Below are 23,717 nucleotides of genomic sequence, written 5' to 3' on the forward strand. Positions count from 1 at the left end.
TATATGATCCTTTGGGTCTATTTTGCTTAGTCCCTACAAAGAAAAACTCCACAAAAGGTGGACGTACAGTTAAATCTCAAGAACATTAATTTTGTGAATGAAAATCACTTTGACATTACTCTAAGGCGGGGAAAATCATTCAATGCGCCATCAGCCCTACACATGCACTTCTGCCACCTCAGCCTTTGCTGACTGGAAGCCGCCATGACGGTCCCAATGGGCTGTTCTATTCTGTGTCTGCCGAGAGTGAGGAAAGTTCTAAGATAAAATAATTGCTCTGCTTTTATTGTCTGTCACAAAGCATAAGTATGCGGAAATACTGCAAACAATAAACTGCTGTTATCATATATTGCTACTAACCGCAGTTTATTGGACGAACAGAAGCCGAAAGCAAGGAAATGTCTAAGATAAAATAATTGCTCTGCTTTTATTGTCTGTTATAAAGCATATGTAAGAGTAAATACGGCAAACAAACTGGTGTTATCATATATTGCTACTAACAGCGCAGTTTATTGATTGAACAAAATAATTTGGGACGTGAAACGTACTTTTAGAGAAATATGACAGCGTGTAGAGAGCAACTTAGGAATTATTTCCAATTTAAAGAGTTTCATGACATTCGTTGAAGTATCAAACAAAAAAAAAACCGTTGTAGCTTAGTTCTCCTTGTCATACAAATTTTCAGAATTTTATCACAGGATAACAAGGTTGACCTCTTTACCTGTCCGCCATCAGTAGTGAACGGATATGTATGAGTCTCAGCCAACATGGGGGCCAGTGAAAGGCTGCCTCTGGGGGCCACATGAATTTGCAGCGTCTTGGTTTACTGAAAATACTCAAACAAACATCAATGTTATTTCAATCAAACTGAATTTATTCCTCAACAGAAATGTCTGAAAATACACAAAGATAAAGAAAATGATCTCAGAAGAGTTAAATTAAACAAATGATTCTTTATACAGATAACCTACTTTCATGTTCCATAGAGTCACCTATTTGCAAGTCTTACACTGCATTGCGTGGCTGACCCATCTGCCCATCTGTATCGGCTCCTGAACACTGACATATCATTGAACGCTCTGACAGATGCAATCTACAATTATCTTCATTTAAACCAACTCAAAACAATATATACTATTTCCTCTGAACACGGATATCTGTGCTGAATACAGTAGTGCATGGTTTTTTTTATTGATTAATTTTAACTACATACTCTATTTGTAAGATAGATCAAGCTGTCCTAGAGATTGTATCAACGGATCAGGCCTGCGACATGGACACCACATAACAGGAAATCTCTTGGAAGCCGGTAAAGACGTCAATATCATATCGGCAAGTTTGACTTTAACCAAGAAATCCGTTCCGGATACACTTTACACGGGCATCCGAAGCGTCTCTCTAGCTGCTGTTCAACTACAAGTTTCAGCATGCCCGGCCGGACAACGGTATCTCAGTGAGCAACGGAAAAGTTATAACATAAAAAGGCAAAACAAGATTTAAAAAAAAAAATAATAATTTAGAGGGTCATGTAATATGACCTAACGGAATGGGACAGACCACTATCATGTGGATCAATAAATTGATTTACTTGCCGAAACTGAATTTTCACTTCAGAAAGTGTTTTTTTTTAGGGTAGAATTAACCGATCTGTCAACACTAGAGAAATAATACCAATAACCTCTTTTTTAATTTTTTGATTGCATGTTCCAATGAAACAGTCTTCAAGCAAATGGCCGCCATCCTACAACTGTGCACAATGTTGGAGACATGTCTTCAGGACATCATTTTGACCTCAACTGGCTGTTTAACCAGGTCAGTGCCACAGATGGGAATAGATCACACCAATATGCCCTGCATTGTATTGCTGTATCCCCTTGGCCACAACGTGGTTAAATCCAGTGATTCAACGGGAATGCGTCATCCCAGAGGGCCCCGTCGGCTCCTAGCCTGTATATATACAGATCAATATATATATATATTTATTTATTTGTATCTACTTATGTACATACACATATAGAAACTTTCTTCAAAAGTGTCTAAAAATGTGATTTGTCTGCATATAAAAAGAGAGGAGGACGCTAGAGGACAAGATCCCACTAGCTTATTAGTCATTTTCACCCTCTTAGTGCGGGAACAGGCTGGTTAGGCATTAAATGCAGCACCAACAAGTCAGACGTTTTGGATGGGGTGGTCACAGAAGCAGCCTGGAAATCTCTTGTATAGTACTGTATACACGTTTAGGAGATCCCCCAAAAAATGCATGTATTGCATTTAGACTTTTACACACCCGTAAGTATGTGATGCACAGATATTGTGCAAATAATATGCACACAAAAAGTTCACTGGGATTCTTTAAAAGAATATATATATATATATATATTTTTTTTTTTTTTTTTATATATTTATATAGTATTACTACTTTAAACCCATATTTTAATATAGCAGGCTTAGGCAAATTGTGGCTCTCCAGCTGTTGGCCGTGCATGCTGGGGCTGGTAGTTCTGCAACATTTTGAAAAACCACAAGTTGCTTACCTCTGCCATAGAACAGAACTCACAAGGATGTAAATGAATGAGAAACATGTTAATTATTAACATTATTAATGTTGGATCATCCCCGTGCTGCAGTTTCAAAACACACACAGACTGTATATACATTAGTGCATTGACACAACTCTATATACACAAAAATAAAGCATTAGACAATTGCCTTTAAGTTTGTGGTCCAATAATCCACATTGGGAGTTACTCCATCAGCTAAGCCCACAACATAGCTCTTCATTTTTAACCAATAAACGGGAAATAGTGATTTGGCCTCTTCCCATGGAAGGTGAGAATCGAAGCAGAAACACGTAGTCTTCGGGGTTACAGAACTCAGGATGTCCTGCAGTACATTCCTCAGAGATCCTGGGTGACTGTGATAAGTCCCACGGAAGCTGTACAGAAGCCACGAGTCCCTTTGTGCATTCTCTCTGACGGGAGGAAAACAGACGACACCCTGACGCACAACGGCAATCTCCGTGGAAGATCTTCACGAACCAGAGTTTGTCTGGATAAAGCGGAGTGCAGCCGTTGGTGCCCCCCACTGTCCGAGGTCACGTCTGCCTCCTCTGCTTTCTGGATCATGGGCAGAGCTACATCTCCTTCTGGAACATCTTGTGGGGTTAATGTATTCTGCAATAAAGAGAAACAGGTCAGCCGCCAAACGCCTAAACCAGCCGTGCCGTGTACAACTGTTCAGTGGCTAGCTCCTCACCTTTAATACATTCAGCACCATATGTTGTTTGGAGATCTTACACTGTAGTAATAGAAATAATACGCTCACTTTCTGTAGCTTTCAAGCCGCAGCTACTGAGAGGTAGCTGTAACTAGTGGTCTAAATAACATCCCTCGATTCCAACAACAGTATTGCATGCCCTCTGTCTCATTTTTTAAATTAATCGTAAGTGACTAATAAATAAATCTTTGACATATGCACTGTGCAGGCAGAAAGCAGCACACTGGTTGCTGCTGCCCTTAGGCATATGTCTACTGGGCCTAAAGCAGATTCCAGCGCTGCATGTGGCTGTTTACAAGATATATGAGATTAGATTTTGAAAAAGCCACAAAGAATGTATTGCTAAAATATATTAAAAGATGGACATAGGATTTAATTCCCCCACTATATAAACTATAACTGTAGGCGTTATCTAAACTTACTTCACTTCCAAGATGGCTGGGTTGGTCTCCATAATTGCCACGATGATACGGTCAATATAATCCTGTAATCGAAGGTTGATTTCTTCTTGTTTCTGAATAGCCTCCATAAGCTGCAATGGAAGAGAGACCATACAGTAACACAGGAGAAGGTGGTCATCGCTAATCACACCGATCTATAACTTACCTACCACATCGCTAGAAACGTCTAACCATCATTGTCTACCATACCTCATCTCTAGAATCAAACCATTACCAACAACACAAGTTCATATCTTCAATACATGATCTCTCTCTGTATTAGATCTCTAGAATCATCTCAAACCATTAGTAACTTCCATGCCTCATCTCTATACACAAACTGTTACCAGTAACACCAACCTATATCAAGCTTGGACAACTTGTGGCTCTTCAGGTGTTGTGAAACTACAAGCCCCAGAATGCTTTGCCAACTGATAGCTGGCAGGTATGATTGGACTTGTAGCTTCACAACACTTGGCGAGCCACAGGTTGTCCAGGCCTGATCTATATCTTACATATCGCATCTCTGTAGACCTTTCACCATTATTAATAATACCGGTCTGTGTCTTCTGTATTTCATCTCTAGTATTGTCTAACCACCAACAGTTACACTAACCCGACGCCTCCAGACCTACCCTCTCCAGACGCCTCCAGACCTACCCTCTCCAGACGCCTCAAGACCTACCCTCTCCAGACCTACCATCTCTCCACGCCTCCAGACCTACCCTCTCCCCACGCCTCCAGACCTGCCCTCTCCCCACGCCTCCAGACCTACCCTCTCCCCACGCCTCCAGACCTACCCTCTCCAGACCTACCCTCTCCCCACGCCTCCAGACCTACCCTCTCCCCACGCCTCCAGACCTACCCTCTCCCCAGGCCTCCAGACCTACCCTCTCCAGACCTATCCTCTCCCCACGCCTCCAGACCTACCCTCTCCCCACGCCTCCAGACCTACCCTCTCCCCACGCCTCCAGACCTACCCTCTCGCCTCCAGACCTACCCTCTCCCCACGCCTCCAGACCTACCCTCTCCCCACGCCTCCAGACCTACCCTCTCCTGAAGCTTCCAGACCCTCTTGAAAGCTTGAACCATCGCCTACACCACCAATGTCTTCCGTACCTCATCTCTAGAGACGCTGCTAATTTCAGCAGCCAGCGAGTCTGAGAACGTGGTGGAGAACAGATTTTTGGCTCCCTGGATGCTGAGGTTTATGATTTGTCCATTCAGTTCTTCATTCTGCTCCTTGAGACCTCGTTGCTCCTACAGAGGGAAAAATAAAACAAATGAAATATATATAACAGAACATAGAGTAATGTACCTACATACATATATATATATATATATATATATATATATATATATATATATATATATATATATATATATATATATATATATATATATATATATATTTATATTATCTTTGTTTCCAGCTTCTTAGCTTGATATCTCTTTTTTATTTTTAAATCTCCCCTCTGGTGGAGTGACAATAAAGAATTTCATCAGCATGTCCTTTCCTCTACAAAGGAGCAGAAAACTACAATTCCCAGGACGCACCATGCTGTTGTAGAAGCAGGGAGCGTGGCTAATAAGTCAACCAATTACAGTGCAGCTCTGGTGCACGCGGGCTACGTTATCTACGGAGCTCAGTGGAGGAGGGAGCCAATGCATGGAAGCCCGCTGTCTCATAATCAGAGACAACCCTGGTAAACAGAAATTAGGGAAACTCTATAAATGACTGTGGAAAGGGAGGGAGCAGGCAAGATAGCGGCAGACACCATATTGGTGACATGACCAGAGCGGGGGAAGGGATTGAGCTACCACAAGTATCATCATCATCATTTATTTATATAGCGCCAAGATATTCTGTAGCGCTTTACAAATGGGGACAAACACAGTAAACTAATAAACGAACTGGGTAAAACAAGTATGGTAAACATTATTAATCCCTTTAATAGAATACCATTAATAACATTTAAAGACCACTACTATAAATGCAGACAAGAGTCTGAACATGCTCAGAATACAGGGAACTGTTGAAAAGGTGATCCCTATCCCAATATAAACAAAAAAAAAATATCATTAATTCCGATACAAAAACAAAACTATCAAACAGACAAAAAAAACAACCCAGAAAGAAATCTTTATAACTATCTTCTCCAGAGTGGGTTTCATCATTATTTTGGAACTATTAGAATGTCTGTTGAATCTGTCTCCTGTCTCTCTTTTGGAGAAAATGCCACTGGCCATATGTAACAAGACTGATAAAGAAAAAAAATACTAATGTAATATAAAGTTTGTCAAGTAATATTGAAGCAGTTTTAACTCGAAAAGTCTTCCTATACAAATGTTTCAATGCCACGGCTAACAATGCAATTAACGTAGAGCTCCCATTACACGTTAATTCTAATGCAGTGGATGTATTTATGTATAGATGAAGATTACCATCATAAAACAGACACGTAATAACTGTACCTGTTTAAGTCGCCGGACTTCTTGCTCTAGCTCCGCCTCCCGGGTGCGGCAGTTGTACTCCTGCAGGGCGGCGCTATTACCCAGCCCCATCCTGTGCTCCATTTCAAGGCGCATCAGCTGCATCTGCTCTAGCTCCCGCCGGAGCTCCTCGATCACCTGGGATGAAGGGACAAGAAGATGGGAAGGTAACAGGGTTATGAAGGTAATATAAGGGGCTCTTACCCTTTGTACCACTCCATCTCCAGTCCTTACTACATCTTTCTGGACTTCTGCTGCTGAAGCTACAATGGATCCTGTACCCAGCACTGCTGTAGACTGTTCAGGTAACCTCATCCTTCCTTCAGGCTCCGTGTCCTGGCTTTCCTGCTGCCTCTATGCTCTGGAGGTGTAAGTCACAGACAGGCAGTGACCTCAGACAGTATATCTGCCGCACACTAGTTCTGGTCAATCTGACTGACCGATGCCTCCTCATCCAATTCCTTCTGCATACATACTTTATTGTGTGCTCCCAGGCCGGGTGTTAGACAGCACCTGATGTACACACACACATCTGGACTGCATTCTCCTGGATCTTTGTGGCTAACATTGTAAAATACACTTCTTGTGTCTTCTACGACACAAGTATGGAGGAAACCGGTCCAGTTCTCAACTTATGTTTAAATTTACATCCGTCAACTTGTATCACAATATCTTGTATATTTTCTGTACTGTCTATTTCATATATGTCCTGTTCTATTGATACTACACATCTTATTACAGATTATTCCTGCCACCCGCAACTATTCCCCTATACCAGGGGTGAATTTCTATATATGCCTTTTTTATAATAACCAGTAATACCAGATTTTGTTAAGGGTCTGTGCAGGGCTGTCGGCTCTGCAAGACCTCCCTGGAACTCACCCCCTACCCAAAATTGTATGCTGTTGTGGAACTGCAAGTCCCAGCATACCAGAGGCTGAAAGCACCTACTGACACTGGTAACGCCACAACTGGCTGTCAGGCCGTGCTGTGAATTGCATTATCGCCAACAGCTGTCTACCTCTGTATTAGAGGCGTCCGGCTGCCAAGATATACTTGCTCCGATCCCTCAAACTATTAGCACTTAAAATAGTTATTTCTGAATACCTCAAATGTCTCTTACTATTAACGGTGATCGATTGTTTATAGTTTAGGATACTCCAGCGATTTGCAGACAACTGAGCCAACAACATTAAAAGGTCATAAAAGGTCATGCTCATTCGCTCTGACAGTATAGGGAAATGTGGCGTATAGTCCCGGATTCTGCAGATCTGAAAGTAGTATGCGGAGCCATGTAGGGATGTACCAGCACTAAGCCTAATCCGTTGGAAGGATGGGTCTGTTTATCCAAGGAATTATGTAGCTACACAGGATTTTGTGCATCCAAGTCTCCGCAGCACTTGCAAAAAAATAAATAAATAAATAAATACTACTGCAAATGTCTAAAATCACATTAGACTTTTAAGTGGCAATCCGTGGTGGCAAGGAAATTGCCCGTGCTTGATCCCATTTACGTTCTCTACTCTGGAGGGGCAAAATGGGTCAATCGGGAAAGGCCACACGATCTTTATTCATTACATAGCCGTTAACATTTTGCGATCAGCTAGTACTAATTAGTCGGATGCTTGCCCTAAGTGTGCATGAGGAAAGCTTCGCTGGATATATCTGTTGGTTATAGAATTTTTGTCAAGTGGTATTTACTGTTATAAAGAAACACAGGAAGGAACGATTTCAACGTTGCTCACTGTACACTTTATTTGCTTAAGTTAATTGGACCAGCTGAGTGTCCATGGAAGCCAGCGTGTCTACATGAAGGTACTTTAATGACCCGTAAGATAATCCTTAAGAACTGGTTGGACCTGACTCTACAATCATTATTAGTTTAAGTAGACAAAGGCATCTTTAAGTAACAATCAATTTGCTTTCAAGTGATTATACCTGGAGACGGCAGTTACGATGTCACGCACCACAGTGACACATTTTCCTCGCTCTCAGACAAGCATCGGTATATACATTATGGAATGGAGAGGTGAAGTGGCCCATTGAGAGGCTGGAACGGACCCTGGTTACCTCTCCCCCCCAATCCTGTCCCACAGGGCCGTAGAGAGGGCTGTGTAAGAGGGGCAACCGCCCAGTGCGCAACGCTGAAGGGGGCGAAGTTTAGTTTCATTTGGTTAAAATTGAGGGTAGAGGGGGTGGCAGCTTTCAATCTCGCTCAAGGCGCTAATGTTACAGTTCTGCCGAGGATATTACCCCACTCATGTTGTCAAAGAAACTACTGTTGTTGACTCAAATATAAAAACAACATGTTCACTTTATTTGAAACTGTAACTTGTAACCTTGTTTTGTTTATTGTTGTCATTTTGCACTATCCTTACTATCCTACTGTAGGATGTCATGGCACTGCCAATGTTCTGACTGTATGAAAATGAATACGATAAAAATAAATAAATCTATGTATACTTCAGTTAAAAGGGTCACATTAAATATACATCCAACATGAAAATGCCTCTGGTAGCAGTTATAAATTTATCTGTAAAGATTTCTATAGTAATATTATACTGTATACATTCTTGTTTTGTGAGCAAGTCAAAAAGTGCCCAGAAATGAGAGCAAGTCACTGGAGGGAAGAGGGACAAAGAAGAATGAGGGCAGGGAATATCCTAAATAATTGATAGCAGGCATAGTAATGCTCTGCCATACCGATATCTACGTCACCTCACACTATTCCATTCTCAGCATCCAGCTCATATGTGGTTTGCCAAACCTACTTCACTATGATGCTGTAACTACTGCTTATTACAAGGGGATTTTCTTACCAATGAAAAACTCTAAGGGCTGAATTTATGGAACCTTCTAAATAGGAAAAGTGGAGGTGTTGCCCATAGCAACCAATCAGATTCCAGCAATCACTTATCTAGTACATTCTAGAACATGATAGCTAGAATGTGATTGGTTGCTATGGGCAACACCTCCACTTTTCCTAATACATTCTAGAACATGATAGCTAGAATGTGATTGGTTGCTATGGTCCACACCTCTTTTCCTATTTAAGAAGGTTTGAATAATCTACCCCTATGTGGGGCATTGTCTAGCGTGCAGGGTAAGCTTACATTTCAGTAAGATACTTATTAACCAGTGTATGCCGTCTAGAGTTCTATAATCCTTCTGTCCTTTCTAGATCCTGAGGCGACAGAGTGTCAACCTATAGCCCTTACCATAGAGGTTACCTGTGGAAGGGACAACCTTACCTATGTGCTATGACACAAACACTGGTAAAAGGTAAACAGTGATGCAAGGAAGAGGGAGGAACACAGGTCATGTAATATATTCATATATAATATAATATATAATATATCACAGAAAGGATTCCCCCTAGAAGACTGGGTGTTCGTAACGTTAAGAGTTGAGATGTGAGAGATGGTCTCCAAGAAATAGGAATAGAAGTCAGTGGTTGGTAGAAGAGGGCAATGTTCTACAGATCTCTAGATAGGTCAGTAAATATGAAGTGGTTATCTGTAATATATTAGTAGTAGGAATAGTAAACACACTGCAAAAGAGAAACATTTGTAACTTAATATGTTCAGTTCTCAAAGGGAGAAAAACATATTTAGTGGCAAAGTCTTTGTATCCAGCAATGACCTTATAATACTGCTCCGAGTAGCTCACACATTATGCTCCAGTTATAATTATTCCAAGTACATCTCTTCCTGCTGACTAGGACAACCCCTTGCTTTTCAGCTAATGTGGAACTATCCTGCCTGTCTTGTGCTGGCAGTGCATGCTGGGACTTGTAGTCCAAGATCCTAGCAGGAGAGCCAAGCTGAGCATCAGAACTCACGTGCATGTCTCACAGCACAGAGTAAGCAACGTTTAAAAAATCCCCAAAACAAATAAGCTGCAATATTTATAGCAGAATTATTATTTTTTTCTACTTTGTGACGCCTGTTCTGGATTTTATTTTGTGATGTCAAAAGTGGGCACGGCTGCAATATGCCTTATGAATAACACAAAAGGTATTATCTGTGTATAAATATAACCATGAAAAACACAAGCAGATACCGCCACCTACTGGATATTGGAAAAAGTGCACAATATCTATTAAACTGGGTACACACCTATGCAATCTCACTTCGTCATCATCATCACCATTTATTTATATAGCGCCACTAATTCCGCAGCGCTGTACAGAGAACTCACTCACTTCAAATGCAATGTCTGTAACAATTTCACCAACAAAGGAAAGCCCTGATGAGTGTGGCCATTCATGTGTACACACTGACGTGATTTACTGTCAGATCTGTGATCTTCATCTCTCATAACCATCTGACTCTGTACACTCTACAGATATCTGCCTACACTGGGGCTCAATGTTGGAACTATTGGTAGAAGTGTTGGACAGACGGTCGTGAGTACGTGCACACTTCCACTTTAGCCCGACATCGTTTCGTTGACTGTGATTTTTAGGAAGTTTAGGAAACCAAATGAACAGATGCGATGTGCTTTGGTACGATAAAAAATTATTGCTTGAGTGTAAACACTAATGCAATATCTGATCAAACAGCCGTGAATCTGCACAATGATCGCATAGATGTTTATCCGGCTTAAGGTGTATTAAAGTCAGTTTCAACTTTAAGAGGCGCTGTACTTAGAAAGACTCTAGAATGAATACGAACATTCTGAAGGACATTTCTAACAGCCCAGATTATATATCCCTACGTCCTTTAGAATAAAATAAAAGTTAAGGGCTTTCCCCATAAGTGAGACAAACATACAAAGACACTTTCCGGATGCTGAACACGTTTAATCCCTGATGTTATGAGAGGTAAGGAGCAGAGTCAGGGCATAGTCACCTCTTGGCATTTCTCCTTCTCAGACAGTTGTTTGAACTTCTCCTTATTAAGGATCCCTCCTAATTTGCTGTTCTGTTCCAGATGTTCTTGCAGTTGGTGCTGCAGTTCCTGCAGCTGTTCATGTAACCGTTCATTCTCCTGCAGAAAATTCAAGACATCTGTTTCTATGTCCATCCAATCGTCTAACACTACAATTTGTAAATCTAACTACCTTAAATCAACCTTAGCCAGACAGTGCACTTTCATCTTCTTTCAAAACGTTGTAATCTTACAGAAATGTCATCTATTAACACCTGTGTCCAGTTGAGATCATCTTAAAGCTATATAGTCACAATGTAGCACTGATTATTATTATTATTTATTTGTAAGGCGCCACAGATTCTGTAGCTCTGCACTCATTTCTAGATGACCACTCGTTTATTTTACCAACTATCCATCCTATGTTGTTTTACACATTCTTCTACAGCGCTCGCTACGGCCAGCCACCTACAGCGCTCGCTACGGCCAGCCACCTACAGCGCTCTCAACGGCCAGCCACCTACAGCGCTCGCTCCGGCCAGCCACCTACAGCGCTCTCAACGGCCAGCCACCTACAGCGCTCTCAACGGCCAGCCACCTACAGCGCTCGCTCCGGCCAGCCACCTACAGCGCTCGCTCCGGCCAGCCACCTACAGCGCTCTCAACGGCCAGCCACCTACAGCGCTCGCTCCGGCCAGCCACCTACAGCGCTCGCTCCGGCCAGCCACCTACAGCGCTCGCTCCGGCCAGCCACCTACAGCGCTCGCTCCGACCAGCCACCTACAGCGCTCTCACCGGCCAGCCACCAACTTCTCCGTCCAGCCACCTACAGCGCTCGCTCCGGCCAACCACCTACAGCTCTCGCTCCGACCAGCCACCTACTTCTCCGTCCAGCAACCTACAGCACTCGCTCCGGCCAACCATCTACTTCTCCGTCCAGCAACCTACAGCACTCGCTCCGGCCAGCCACCTACAGCGCTCGCTCCGGCCAGCCACCTACAGCGCTCGCTCCGGCCAGCCACCTACAGCGCTCGCTCCGGCCAGCCACCTACAGCTCTCGCTCCGACCAGCCACCTACTTCTCCGTCCAGCAACCTACAGCACTCGCTCCGGCCAACCACCTACAGCTCTCGCTCCGACCAGCCATCTACTTCTCCGTCCAGCAACCTACAGCGCTCTCAACGGCCAGCCACCTACAGCGCTCTCAACGGCCAGCCACCTACAGCGCTCTCAACGGCCAGCCACCTACAGCGCTCTCAACGGCCAGCCACCTACAGCGCTCTCAACGGCCAGCCACCTACAGCGCTCTCAACGGCCAGCCACCTACAGCGCTCGCTCCGGCCAGCAACCTACAGCGCTCGCTCCGGCCAGCAACCTACAGCGGTCGCTCCGGCCAGCCACCTACAGCGCTCTCACCGGCCAGCCACCAACTTCTCCGTCCAGCCACCTACAGCGCTCGCTCCGGCCAACCACCTACAGCTCTCGCTCCGACCAGCCACCTACTTCTCCGTCCAGCAACCTACAGCACTCGCTCCGGCCAACCATCTACTTCTCCGTCCAGCAACCTACAGCACTCGCTCCGGCCAGCCACCTACAGCGCTCGCTCCGGCCAGCCACCTACAGCGCTCGCTCCGGCCAGCCACCTACAGCGCTCGCTCCGGCCAGCCACCTACAGCTCTCGCTCCGACCAGCCACCTACTTCTCCGTCCAGCAACCTACAGCACTCGCTCCGGCCAACCACCTACAGCTCTCGCTCCGACCAGCCATCTACTTCTCCGTCCAGCAACCTACAGCGCTCTCAACGGCCAGCCACCTACAGCGCTCTCAACGGCCAGCCACCTACAGCGCTCTCAACGGCCAGCCACCTACAGCGCTCTCAACGGCCAGCCACCTACAGCGCTCTCAACGGCCAGCCACCTACAGCGCTCGCTCCGGCCAGCAACCTACAGCGCTCGCTCCGGCCAGCAACCTACAGCGGTCGCTCCGGCCAGCCACCTACAGCTCTCGCTCCGACCAGCCACCTACAGCACTCGCTCCGGCCAACCACCTACAGCTCTCGCTCCGACCAGCCATCTACTTCTCCGTCCAGCAACCCACAGCACTCGCTCCGGCCAGCCACCTACAGCGCTCGCTCTGGCCAGCCACCTACAGCGCTCACTCCGGCCAGCCACCTACAGCGCTCTCAACGGCCAGCCACCTACAGCGCTCTCAACGGCCAGCCACCTACAGCGCTCTCAACGGCCAGCCACCTACAGCGCTCTCAACGGCCAGCCACCTACAGCGCTCGCTCCGGCCAGCAACCTACAGCGCTCGCTCCGGCCAGCAACCTACAGCACTCGCTCCGGCCAGCCACCTACATCTCCGTCCAGCCACCTACAGCGCTCGCTCTGGCCAACCACCTACAGCTCTCGCTCCGACCAGCCACCTACTTCTCCGTCCAGCAACCTACAGCACTCGCTCCGACCAGCCACCTACTTCTCCGTCCAGCAACCTACAGCGCTCGCTCTGGCCAGCCACCTACAGTGGTAAAATGAAATGAGGGGAAGGGTCCCTCCCCCCCACAGGAAAACACTATTACCTGAAGCCACAACATGACACTCTTGCTGTGTGCTTGCAGTGTATGGGAAGGGAGGAATGGACTGCCCCCAGGGGGTGTGGGGGCACTACTTTCTATGTGTCAGGGAGATTAGAAATAGGGTTGTTCTACAAAAGACAATCATTAGAACATGGGGGTATTATAGCGGAGGCTGGATAGACTATGCTGCAGATGACTGAACAGAGACAGCACCATAGATAATTAGGAGTAAATAGGATTATAGGTGGTTTGACTGAAGATAATAGATAATTGGACTGACCTGAATCCACGTATGAAAACCCCTCTCTATCCCCTTAAACCAATACCTTTTGCACCATACATGCACATGTTTTACACATTTGTTTGAGCTGCACTACAAAAATAACAGCTAGAATCTGATTGGTTGCTAGGGAGAACATCTAAGTCTCTTTTGGTTTTCATATATGTCCCAAAAATGTTGTATGCTTTAGCACAGACTGCCCTGAATGCAGGTATGGTCCTCAACATTCCAATCTACGCTGTCCGGTGCACTATGGTGGAACACTGCAGAACACAAAGTAACTGGATGGGGTATATCAGAAGTTACCGCTCACCTCTACTAGTCTCTGTGTGGTCGCCTTCCCACTGGGCAGCTGGGTGCGGAGCTCCAGATTCTCACTCTCCAGCTCTTGAACTCTGCAGAAATAAGAGCGAATATTATTGCATTATAGTCCTGAAAGCACTAGGGAAAAGAGCAAGGACCTATATATAGGCCCCATCTATACATAGGCCCCATCTATATATACATAACTTGTTGTCAGGAGGAATCAGGTTCTGTTCAAACTCCGTGTCCTGAGCGGCAGCCTGAGCCCAACGCTGCAGCCCAGTTCCTCTAGGCAGAAGATTACCTGGCTTTCAGAATGCTCAGCTGGTAGCTACGGTCACTTTCCATCTTGCGTAGCTCGTCTCTGTGCTTGCGCGTCTCTTCACTATATACCTCGTCCGACCGTAGTTCCTGATCTTTAAGTTGCTCTTCTAGTGCGTGAGCCCTGAATAGCGGAAGAGTTCAGAGTTAACATGGGGAGTGGAGTTTTCAGCACAGTAATCTCATATCATTAAACACGTCCTTCCAGAAGACCCTGACTTATAACCCCATGTTGTGACAGATATCTATAAAATATTTGTGTCATGTAGGCTACAGAACGTGGCCGGAACTTGTCATTAGCAGTGAATTCCAACTGGACACCTGGGTTCAGAGCACAGAGTTGTTGTCACAAAACTCAAACAAATAATGTCGACATATTCCGCAGTCTGGAAGCCGGACAAGTGTATCTCAGTACAGTTTGGCAATACCACCCAAATACTCACGAGAGTGTAGTCTAGGCCTGGCCAACCTGTGGCTCTCCAGGTGTTTGTGAAACTACAACTCCCAGCATGCCCTGAAAGCTATTAGCAGGCTAGCTACTGGCAAAGCATGCTGGGGCTTGTAGTTTTACAACACCTGGAGAGCCACAGGTTGACCAGGTCCGGTGTAGCCTATCACTGTATTAAGGACTTGTGACAACACTGAGATAGTACATTAATTCTCTACTTGACTGACAGGCTGCGTTCTCGTTAACCTCAGCCCACAAAAATGGCTGAACTGCCTATGTGATGTCACTGGTTACTTGGGTGGTGATTGGCTGCACTCATAAGTATTGGTTTAGCCCACAACATGGCTGTGACGGGCAACCTGATGCACTTCGGGGGCCGCATGGTTTGCCCTTTAACCTTCAGAAGGGCCAAACATTACCCTTAATGCCATTAATAAGTTAAAGCACCACATTTGATCAAAGTAAGAGAGACCTATCTGCAACAACATATCGGCAGGCACATTAGTGTAAGCTACACAAGTGTTACAAGATACACCAAAATAACCCACAAAGCAGGAAGGAGCTGGGGGCCACCAGTGGCCCTTCACTGGTGCAGGTGATGGTGTGCACCTTAAGGAGCATTGTAATTAGGGCTCTCATAATTCTGGAATTAAAATCAAGCCACCCATGTGACCTGATGTACAGATCTAATGGAATGGGACAAAAGAGAACAGCGGGAATTATTGATTTATTTTTAGCCTCAAATTCTAAGCCAAGCTGTTGCCTTCCTATCAATTCAGTGATGTCATAAGATTTTATAATATTATACCAGGTATCCAAAACCGTGCTGGCTGGTCTCAGACTTATACCAACTGCAATCATAGAGACTACAGTCTGAGTACTAATAATGGGCCCGCGATCAGCATATACACATAATACTTAAATCCTATCGTTCAGCTTTTTAATGTTTAGAGAAAATAATTTTTAATGGTGAATGGCTACTTAAGACCACACACAGCGGGGGGCAGACATTCTTGTGGCCTAAACCAATATTCATGAGACCTATCAATTCACTAGGAACCATCACAGTGGTGCTCAAAGGCATTTTTAGGCTTTACGCTTCAGGGACGTCAGTCGATAGGTTGACCTCTCATGAATATTTCAGGTCCAGCCAAATATAAATTCCGAAATGATGGTCAGAACGCGGATGTTCTTAGTGTGGAATCCTAGCGGCAATGGCTCAGTTCCAAGACTCCGGCAGATGTTCACACACTCACCTGTGTAACAACTGCAGGTTCTCCTGTCGGAGACGGTTCTGCTGTTCTCCTGTGGTGTTTGCGTCTCGCTCGAGCTCACTCACCCTCTGCTCCAGGTACAGGACCTGCAGGATAAATAGGAAGAGCAGGTGATGACAAGCGGACGGGTTACGGAGTCCACTGCTCAGTTCTTGCTACCCACAGCTACTTTCATTGTGTACTGCAGCAGAGGTGCCCACTCACATAGGGGTGGCATCACAAAGGTCTGGCTTACTACTGTGTGACATCACTGTATATCCTGCACTCAGGGTGCCCCAGCCAAGCTGCCCTACCCACCAAGGCTGGACTGGCCTGGAAACTGTGGACGTGTGCCGTGGAATAAAACTGGGGACCGTGCAATTAAAAATGTCCTTTAACTTTCCCCTTCCAGGAAACAACATGTCTTTATGTCCCTATATAACGAAGTATAAATCACTGTTCACAGAACGTCACAGCACTGGCAAAAATGACACTTGGTTTTCCACCTTCAGACAACGCACATTTATTTGGCTTCTACATGTATACTACATACATTGCTCTATCCTTCTATGCGCTAGGCAGAGTTGTACGATTTGTGCTGCCCTTGGATACAACACTAAACAGCTCTACGGATACAACTGGATGCAATGCACAGAGAAGAACAGAGCTGTGTCATATCCAAAACATCATATAAAAGGCACTGGTGACAGATACAGCAGGAAGCCAGGAACATAAAGCAATGTATTCTGTGAAAGTAGCAGGAAGCCATGTACAAACTAATACGCTGCAGATGTCCAAACAAGAACCCCCCCCCTTGTAAGCAGCCTGCAGAAACAGATCATCATCATTTGTCAGCAGCAGGAATACACAGTTCAGCAGCACATGCTCTCTGACTACACTCTCTCAGATTACACTCTCTGTTGCGCACTGATAAACTCAATTGCAAATGTCACAATTTAGTGTTTCTAGCACGGACACACGGTGGGGGCAGACATTTTGTGGGCTGCACCAATATTTATGAGAATGCAGCCTATCAGTTCTCTAGGAACTAGTGACATCACAGAGGCATGAGGCAAAAAACATGCCTCATGCGTGTCAGTAGTTCCCAGTGAATGAACAGGCTGCATGGTTACGTTTATTGGTTCGCTCCATGAAATGACTGCCCCCAGTTGTTGTAGACGTCACCTTACCGCCACGGCACATGGAGAACCGATTTGTAAAGATCCCTCTTGCATCTGCAAATGACCATTTCCACACATCGTCTTCCTTACCTTGTCCGTGAGATCGGTCTCGTCGCAGGCCATGTCTGTGAGCTGCTGTTCCGCTGAATCCTCTCCCAGGAATCCGCTGTGCTGGAGCCTCCTAGAGACAGCAAACATGTGTAAAGTATAGGGAGGGGGCTTGTATGGTAGCGCAGCGATGTACGGAGCATACGTCCTGTCCTGTGTTTCCTGATGTCTGATCAGTTTTTGTGTAGTAAGGGATTCTTGTGTGGAAACAGCTGTCTTATGTATTTTGTTTTGATCGCAAAGCCTGCAGTGTCACAACCGTATTCTACCTGGTGCCTGCAGGACATTTATTCATTAACGCCTTCGTAGCTAGCGACCCTGCAACATACCTCAATTATTAACCCCACCGCTACCGGAGGTGTAGAGCTTTACTCTACACCCCAGAGGAGCATGGCTGAGCTCACTCACCGTGCCTCTTTCCTGCTGGAAGTCCTCTTGTCTGGGCTGCAGGGTAGACAAAGGGAGAATATAAATAAGAAAGACAAGACGGAAGTAAGAAGAGCAAGTAGACCTGCTCATAACACTGCAAATCCAGCACACACCACACATGAAAGCAACAAGAAACATGCAAAGCCCGGAGAGTCTAGCACTCCGCACAAGTGGCCCTCGTCTCACTAGTACTCCACACAAGTGGCCCTCGTCTCACCTGGTTAATGGGTAGAGGAAATAGAGTGACAGGTGGATGGACAGACACCGATACCAGCATGGATATTAACTGTGGTCAGTTGAAAGCTAATGACCACTTGGCTTTCCCTATCAGAAGAAGTGTCTGGGGTGATTAGAGTTTCCTGTCCCAGGAAATAACAGGAGGGAAGTCAGTCCAACCACAGAACCCCCCTCCTCTCATTTCCATTATATCTTTCTACTGAGAGAGGATTCTACAGCATCAGTATCCTACAGATCGCTTTTCACACCATAACATCACGTGGGACAAAAGGTTAGGAGTGCATAGAGCTTAGGCAATGCTCATAGCCGGATATTCAGCAACCTGCTCTCGCATGCCACAGACCCACGTAAATCCCAAAAGCAGAACCACTTAACATGCAGTTTGTCACAAACATGCACAGCAACCCTAGGTAGAAAACAGGACAGGGAGAGGCACAACCGAGAACCTTTAGAATAAGGGGAAACTAATTTAAAGTGGAGCAAATTACAGTTTAAATATTGGTGTAAATGTAACCACCTGGCTTACAAAATTCAAAGTTTAATAGATAGAACAGGGCTGTGATGTGTGGAATCTGCCACACCTTTAATATGGACTGCTGATTGGACAAGACACAGTCATAGAATGTCCCAGGATAAGACTCCCAATCAATGCTGACGCCTCTCCCTGTCTCCGGCGGGTAACAGGCATGCAGTGTCACCTGTCCATCTCGAGGTATCGGAGACGGGTGGACAGATCTTCCAGGCGGTTGACATGTTTGTGGCACTGGCTGCAGTACAGCCCCCCTAGGGCTGAGCAAGGAGGGGGTGCCAGAAGTTGGCGGTCAGATATAGGCGCACCACTGGGGGGGGGGGGGGGGGGGAGGGGTGCAAAAAAAATTTGGCCATGAGAAGTATGGAAAAAATAGGAGCCTTCAATTATTTCAATGTAGAGGACACACAGAGCATGATACGTACAGTCTCCTTACTAATATTACATATTCCAAACCTCTCTGTTTTACCATTTACCTACCGGTCACGTCAGGATGTGCGGAACATCATCATCATCATTTATTTGTATAGCGCCACTAATTCCGCAGCGCTGTACAGAGAACTCGCTCACACCAGTCCCTGCCCCATTGGAGCTTACAGTCTAAAATCTCTAAGATACACACACATACACAGACAGAGAGAGAGAGACTAGGGTCAATTTGTTAGCAGCCAATTAAACTACTAATATGTTTTTGGAGTGTGGGAGGAAACCGGAGCACCCGGAGGAAACCCACGCAAACACGGGGAGAACATACAAACTCCACACATATAAGGCCATGGTCAGGAATTGAACTCATGACCCCAATGCTGTAAGGCAGAAGTGCTAACCACTGAGCCACCGTGCTGCCCATTCCTGGGAACATGATGTCTGAAATTCAGCACCCCACTTTCACTACACAAATATGCTCATCCTTTTCTCCTCCCAATGTTATGTTGCCTTAATCGTGGAGCAAGGCAGAAACGCTTCTAGTTCAGTCTGTTTGGTGCATTGGCTTAGTCAATCAAGTACGCTGCTGTTGTCCTACTAGCAGCTTCACTGTATGGACCTAGTTTTCTATTGCCATGTTCATTTATAATACAATTTTGTTTCTCCTAAGAGGTGAAAGTCCGCTCCTCATAGCTAGATGGTTCCCGCTCGATTTCTTACGGGGGCCACTGGTGAAAAGGTAAATGTCTCCCCCTTATCAAAACATGAATACACATCTCTAACATTCTATTTTACCTATAACATTCTTGTACATTGAGGTCATGTTGTAGAGTGACGAGTGTTCCGTTACTAAGTCACACATAAGGGCCCTTTCTCCGCAGAAGATATTCAAGTAGATCATTAATGGTTTAACCTGGAATGCTGTGCCCCAACTGTCTCTTAGATCTACGCAATGGGGATCCAAGTAAAAGTCACACAGACCATACCAATGTTTACAGAGACGTTGGCCTGCATATTCTGACCATAAAACAACAGTTAGAATACAATTGGCTGCAAAGGGTTACAGCTCATACTGTCTGTGCACCAGAAAAAAAAGAAAGAAACACAAGCGTCCTCTCCTAAATCCCGACTCAGCAAAAAGCGGCGAGATCTCACCTGGGGGTGAGGCGTCGGGAGCTGCTGGTTGTTTGGTTGAAACCGTCTTCCTCTTCCTCGCAGTGGTTGTTGAACAGGTCCGGCTCTGCTCCTTCACCAAAATCCTCAAACTGCTCCTCCTGGCCGGTGACTGTGATCACCGAAATGTCACACAGGGAAAGTTCCAGTCCCTCAGGCCTGAGAGTGAGAGGGGATGAAAGATGGCCACCAGATAGAGATACAGGGCACAATATAGATACATTAATGTTCTAGAGGGTGGTGAGTAAAACTGAACGGTCTTCTTTAAAGATACATGGATGAGAAGGGACTATGTAATTTAATATAACATCTAATTGTCTTAAGATTCCATTGTAAATACCACAAACTGCAGAAACCCACAGCAACCAATCACACTCTGCGTTGTTCAGCGGAGACTGACAAATTAAAGCCAATATCTGATTGGTTACTATAGGTCAGGCTTAGGCAACCCTTGGCTCTCCAGCACCGGTGGGACTACAAGTACCAGCATGCCTTGCCAGCCTCCCTCAGTGGTGGGACAAGTATTTGGAGTCTCACAAAAGCTAAAGAGCCACACAGTTTGCCTGCCTCTGCTTTAGGTGAAGGCACAAATATCACCCACTCCCGGAGTACTTACGTGGCCGGAGCACGCCCACGAGATCCTGCCCCATCGCCCTCGGTTTCAGGGTCTTCGTGGGCAGCCAGCCCTCCGGTATCCTCATCGGTAAACGTCTCACATTCGCTATAGGCGCTCTCTGAGCCTACGTAGGCGCTGTCCGTCACTTCTGTCACCTGTGGGGAGGGGAGGGAGACACGGCCATAATCTGTAACTGAACCCGAACGTAGAAGATCAATGCGTTAACCCTTGCCGCCCCCACTCGATTATCCTTTACTGGTCAGAGACCACAGACATCTAATGAATTAACCCCTTCCTTCTTGGACGTTTGCAAGTGAAGGAGTTAATGCTTTGTTGTGTACAGCTTCTGTGCAACAGGTCAGTGCTCACCATTAAAACCCCCGTGGAGTGTTTATATCTAACCGGAATAAACAGAATTGGGTTTATCATTAAAACATTTTGTGCCGCAGGGCCACTAATAGGTCACTCAGTGGGGTGACAGAGGAGCGAGGAAGGATAAGACTCCACTGTCCTTCCTGCCTCTATACGTTCTTCATACTCAGCGTAAACTTTATCAAACCAAAGTTCAGTATCCTGACACTATTTCCGTGCCGGCTAATGGCCTTATGCAGTGTATACGATGCAATCTAAGTTAACAGATGATTGCAGTAGACATCTGGTCTCAATGCGAGAACAAAGTTCAATATTCAGATAGACATTATTACCATGCCCGATAATGGTCCTATGCAATGTATACAATGCAAATGAATTCAGTGAAGCTCGACAGACGTCAAGCCTGAATGCAATGCACCCCCTCATTTTAGGTTAGGGTTCATTGCAGACACTTGGGGGTAAATGTATCAAGCTGAGAGTTTTCCGGCGGGTTTGAAAAGTGGAGATGTTGCCTATAGCAACCAATCAGATTCTAGGGCCTGGTTCATTAAGGATCTTAACTTGAGAAACTTCTTATTTCAGTCTCCTGGACAAAACCATGTTACAATGCAAGGGGTGCAAATTAGTATTCTGTAACATAAGTTAAATACTGACTGTTTTTTTATGTAGCACACAAATACTTGATAGCTTATTTGTACACTGAAATTTAAAATTGATATTTGTGTGCTACATGAAAAAACAGGCAGTATTTAACTTATGTGCAAAACAGAATACTAATTTGCACCCCTTGCATTGTAACATGGTTTTGTCCAGGAGACTGAAATAAGAAGTTTCTCAAGTTAAGATCCTTAATGAATCAGGCCCCTAGTTATCATTTTGTAGAATGTACTAAATAAATGATAGCTAGAATCTGATTGGTTTTTCAAACCCGCCAGAAATCTCTCAGATTGATAAATTTACCCCTGGACTCATTGACCAAACAAAAAAAAAAATCAATATCCAATCATAATACAATAAGAAAAAAAACAAACAACAAAAACTTATTAAAAAAAAAAAAGCAAGAAAAAAACAAAACAAAAAAAACCCCAACAACTTATTAACCCACGAGTATAACTGGTAGCAATGTAATAAGGTACCACCTGCAAAGGGCTCTGCATTAAAGTGTACCCCTCGCTCTCACACGGTGGGGGCAGCTGATCAGTCTTAGTAAATAGACATCGGTTCGGTTCCTAAAGCGGCTGCCTGCACCTTGTGTATGCAACTGGTCCAGTAACAGATGGGAGTGTAAGATAGTACAGATAATCTTTGCATTAAAGGTATATCTTCGTTAAATTGTATACAGAGACAGGAATAAGGAGGTTATGCTAATCTTTGGGCAATTATTTTGTTTATTTTTTTGTTCCAGAGACTGATCCCTGCTAAGAGTCCTAGTTTATTAATGGTCCCTTGTAATAAACAGAACACAGAAGTCCATCCAGTGCAGTATTTATATAAGTGGTTGTATGCAAACAGCTGATCTTAGCACACTGTGGTACATCCACTCTGATCTCCCAACGCTAAAACATTTCATCTGAGTGCAACAAGATCCTCACAAATTAAAAGGCTTATTGCAGAGCAGTAGATACAATAATACAGACAGTACAGCTCTCTGCTAGTGTATTTACAGGACAATTCGCTGCACAGTAATGGAATCTTCAGGTAAAGATGCAAATCCTCAGCCGATCTCTGCAGCCTGTCACCTATACATATCTCTAGCACATACAAAGACCACTATAGACACCTGGATTATTGTAGGTCACAGCAAGAATATATATACACGTCGGCAGCAATATTTGCATATTAAAAAACAAAAATGACAACACTAACATATGTGAAATAAAGAATACAAAATACAACAACACCAGAAATAGCATGTACTGCACCGGCTGTAGATAAAACAATACAACAAGTTTGTGTATATGACTTGTGCTAGGTACACATACACACTGCAACAGCTGAGTATACAAAACACAAGACAGGTGTCCTGACACCGACTCACCTGTAATGCCATCCTCACAGGGCCGTCTCCCTGCCCTCCTTCCACCAGCATTGCATCCCCTGGCAGCACTGGATTGCCCACTTAGGTCAGTAGTGGTAAGGAAACAGCACGAGACTTGAAGTGGGAGGAGGACGTGGGGGGGAGAAAGTCCAGGAAGCAGAAGAACGGAATAGAAAGGCTTTTTTGTTTCTGACCTTGTAACCTGGAGCAGCGTCTGTGAGCTGGGAGGGAGGGGACAAACCTGTCCCAAGTCACGTGGAGCCAGGTACACTCCTCCAGCACAGATCTCTGCCTGTGTGACATCAGCAGGTGCCCTGGTCACCCAGCACAGCTGAACAGACCGTAACAG

The 23,717-nt window shown here is 45.1% G+C and overlaps 1 protein-coding gene across 3 annotated transcripts in view; it reads right to left on the minus strand.

The window, feature by feature from the left end:
* Positions 1-853: 853 nt before the first annotated feature.
* The window catches only part of RAB11FIP3 (RAB11 family interacting protein 3), a 55,514-nt gene continuing 32,650 nt past the window's right edge, over positions 854-23,717 (minus strand). Inside the window, exons 4-17 of one of the 3 annotated variants that reach the window (XM_075179389.1) lie at positions 20,959-21,113; positions 20,325-20,501; positions 18,913-19,053; positions 17,957-17,992; positions 17,531-17,621; positions 16,263-16,366; positions 14,542-14,682; positions 14,248-14,329; positions 11,063-11,200; positions 6,192-6,347; positions 4,836-4,976; positions 3,699-3,808; positions 3,256-3,297; positions 854-3,173 (exon numbers count right to left, since the gene is read on the minus strand). In XM_075179389.1, coding sequence (XP_075035490.1) covers positions 3,267-3,297; positions 3,699-3,808; positions 4,836-4,976; positions 6,192-6,347; positions 11,063-11,200; positions 14,248-14,329; positions 14,542-14,682; positions 16,263-16,366; positions 17,531-17,621; positions 17,957-17,992; positions 18,913-19,053; positions 20,325-20,501; positions 20,959-21,113 — 1,503 coding nt within the window. In that variant the 3' untranslated portion in view covers positions 854-3,173; positions 3,256-3,266. The remainder of the gene's footprint in view (positions 3,174-3,255; positions 3,298-3,698; positions 3,809-4,835; positions 4,977-6,191; positions 6,348-11,062; positions 11,201-14,247; positions 14,330-14,541; positions 14,683-16,262; positions 16,367-17,530; positions 17,622-17,956; positions 17,993-18,912; positions 19,054-20,324; positions 20,502-20,958; positions 21,114-23,717) is intronic. The other 2 variants (XM_075179391.1, XM_075179390.1) reach the window with 2 other exon arrangements.

The sequence above is a fragment of the Mixophyes fleayi genome, chromosome 7, assembly GCF_038048845.1.
Source record: "Mixophyes fleayi isolate aMixFle1 chromosome 7, aMixFle1.hap1, whole genome shotgun sequence".
Taxonomy (NCBI): domain Eukaryota; kingdom Metazoa; phylum Chordata; class Amphibia; order Anura; family Limnodynastidae; genus Mixophyes; species Mixophyes fleayi.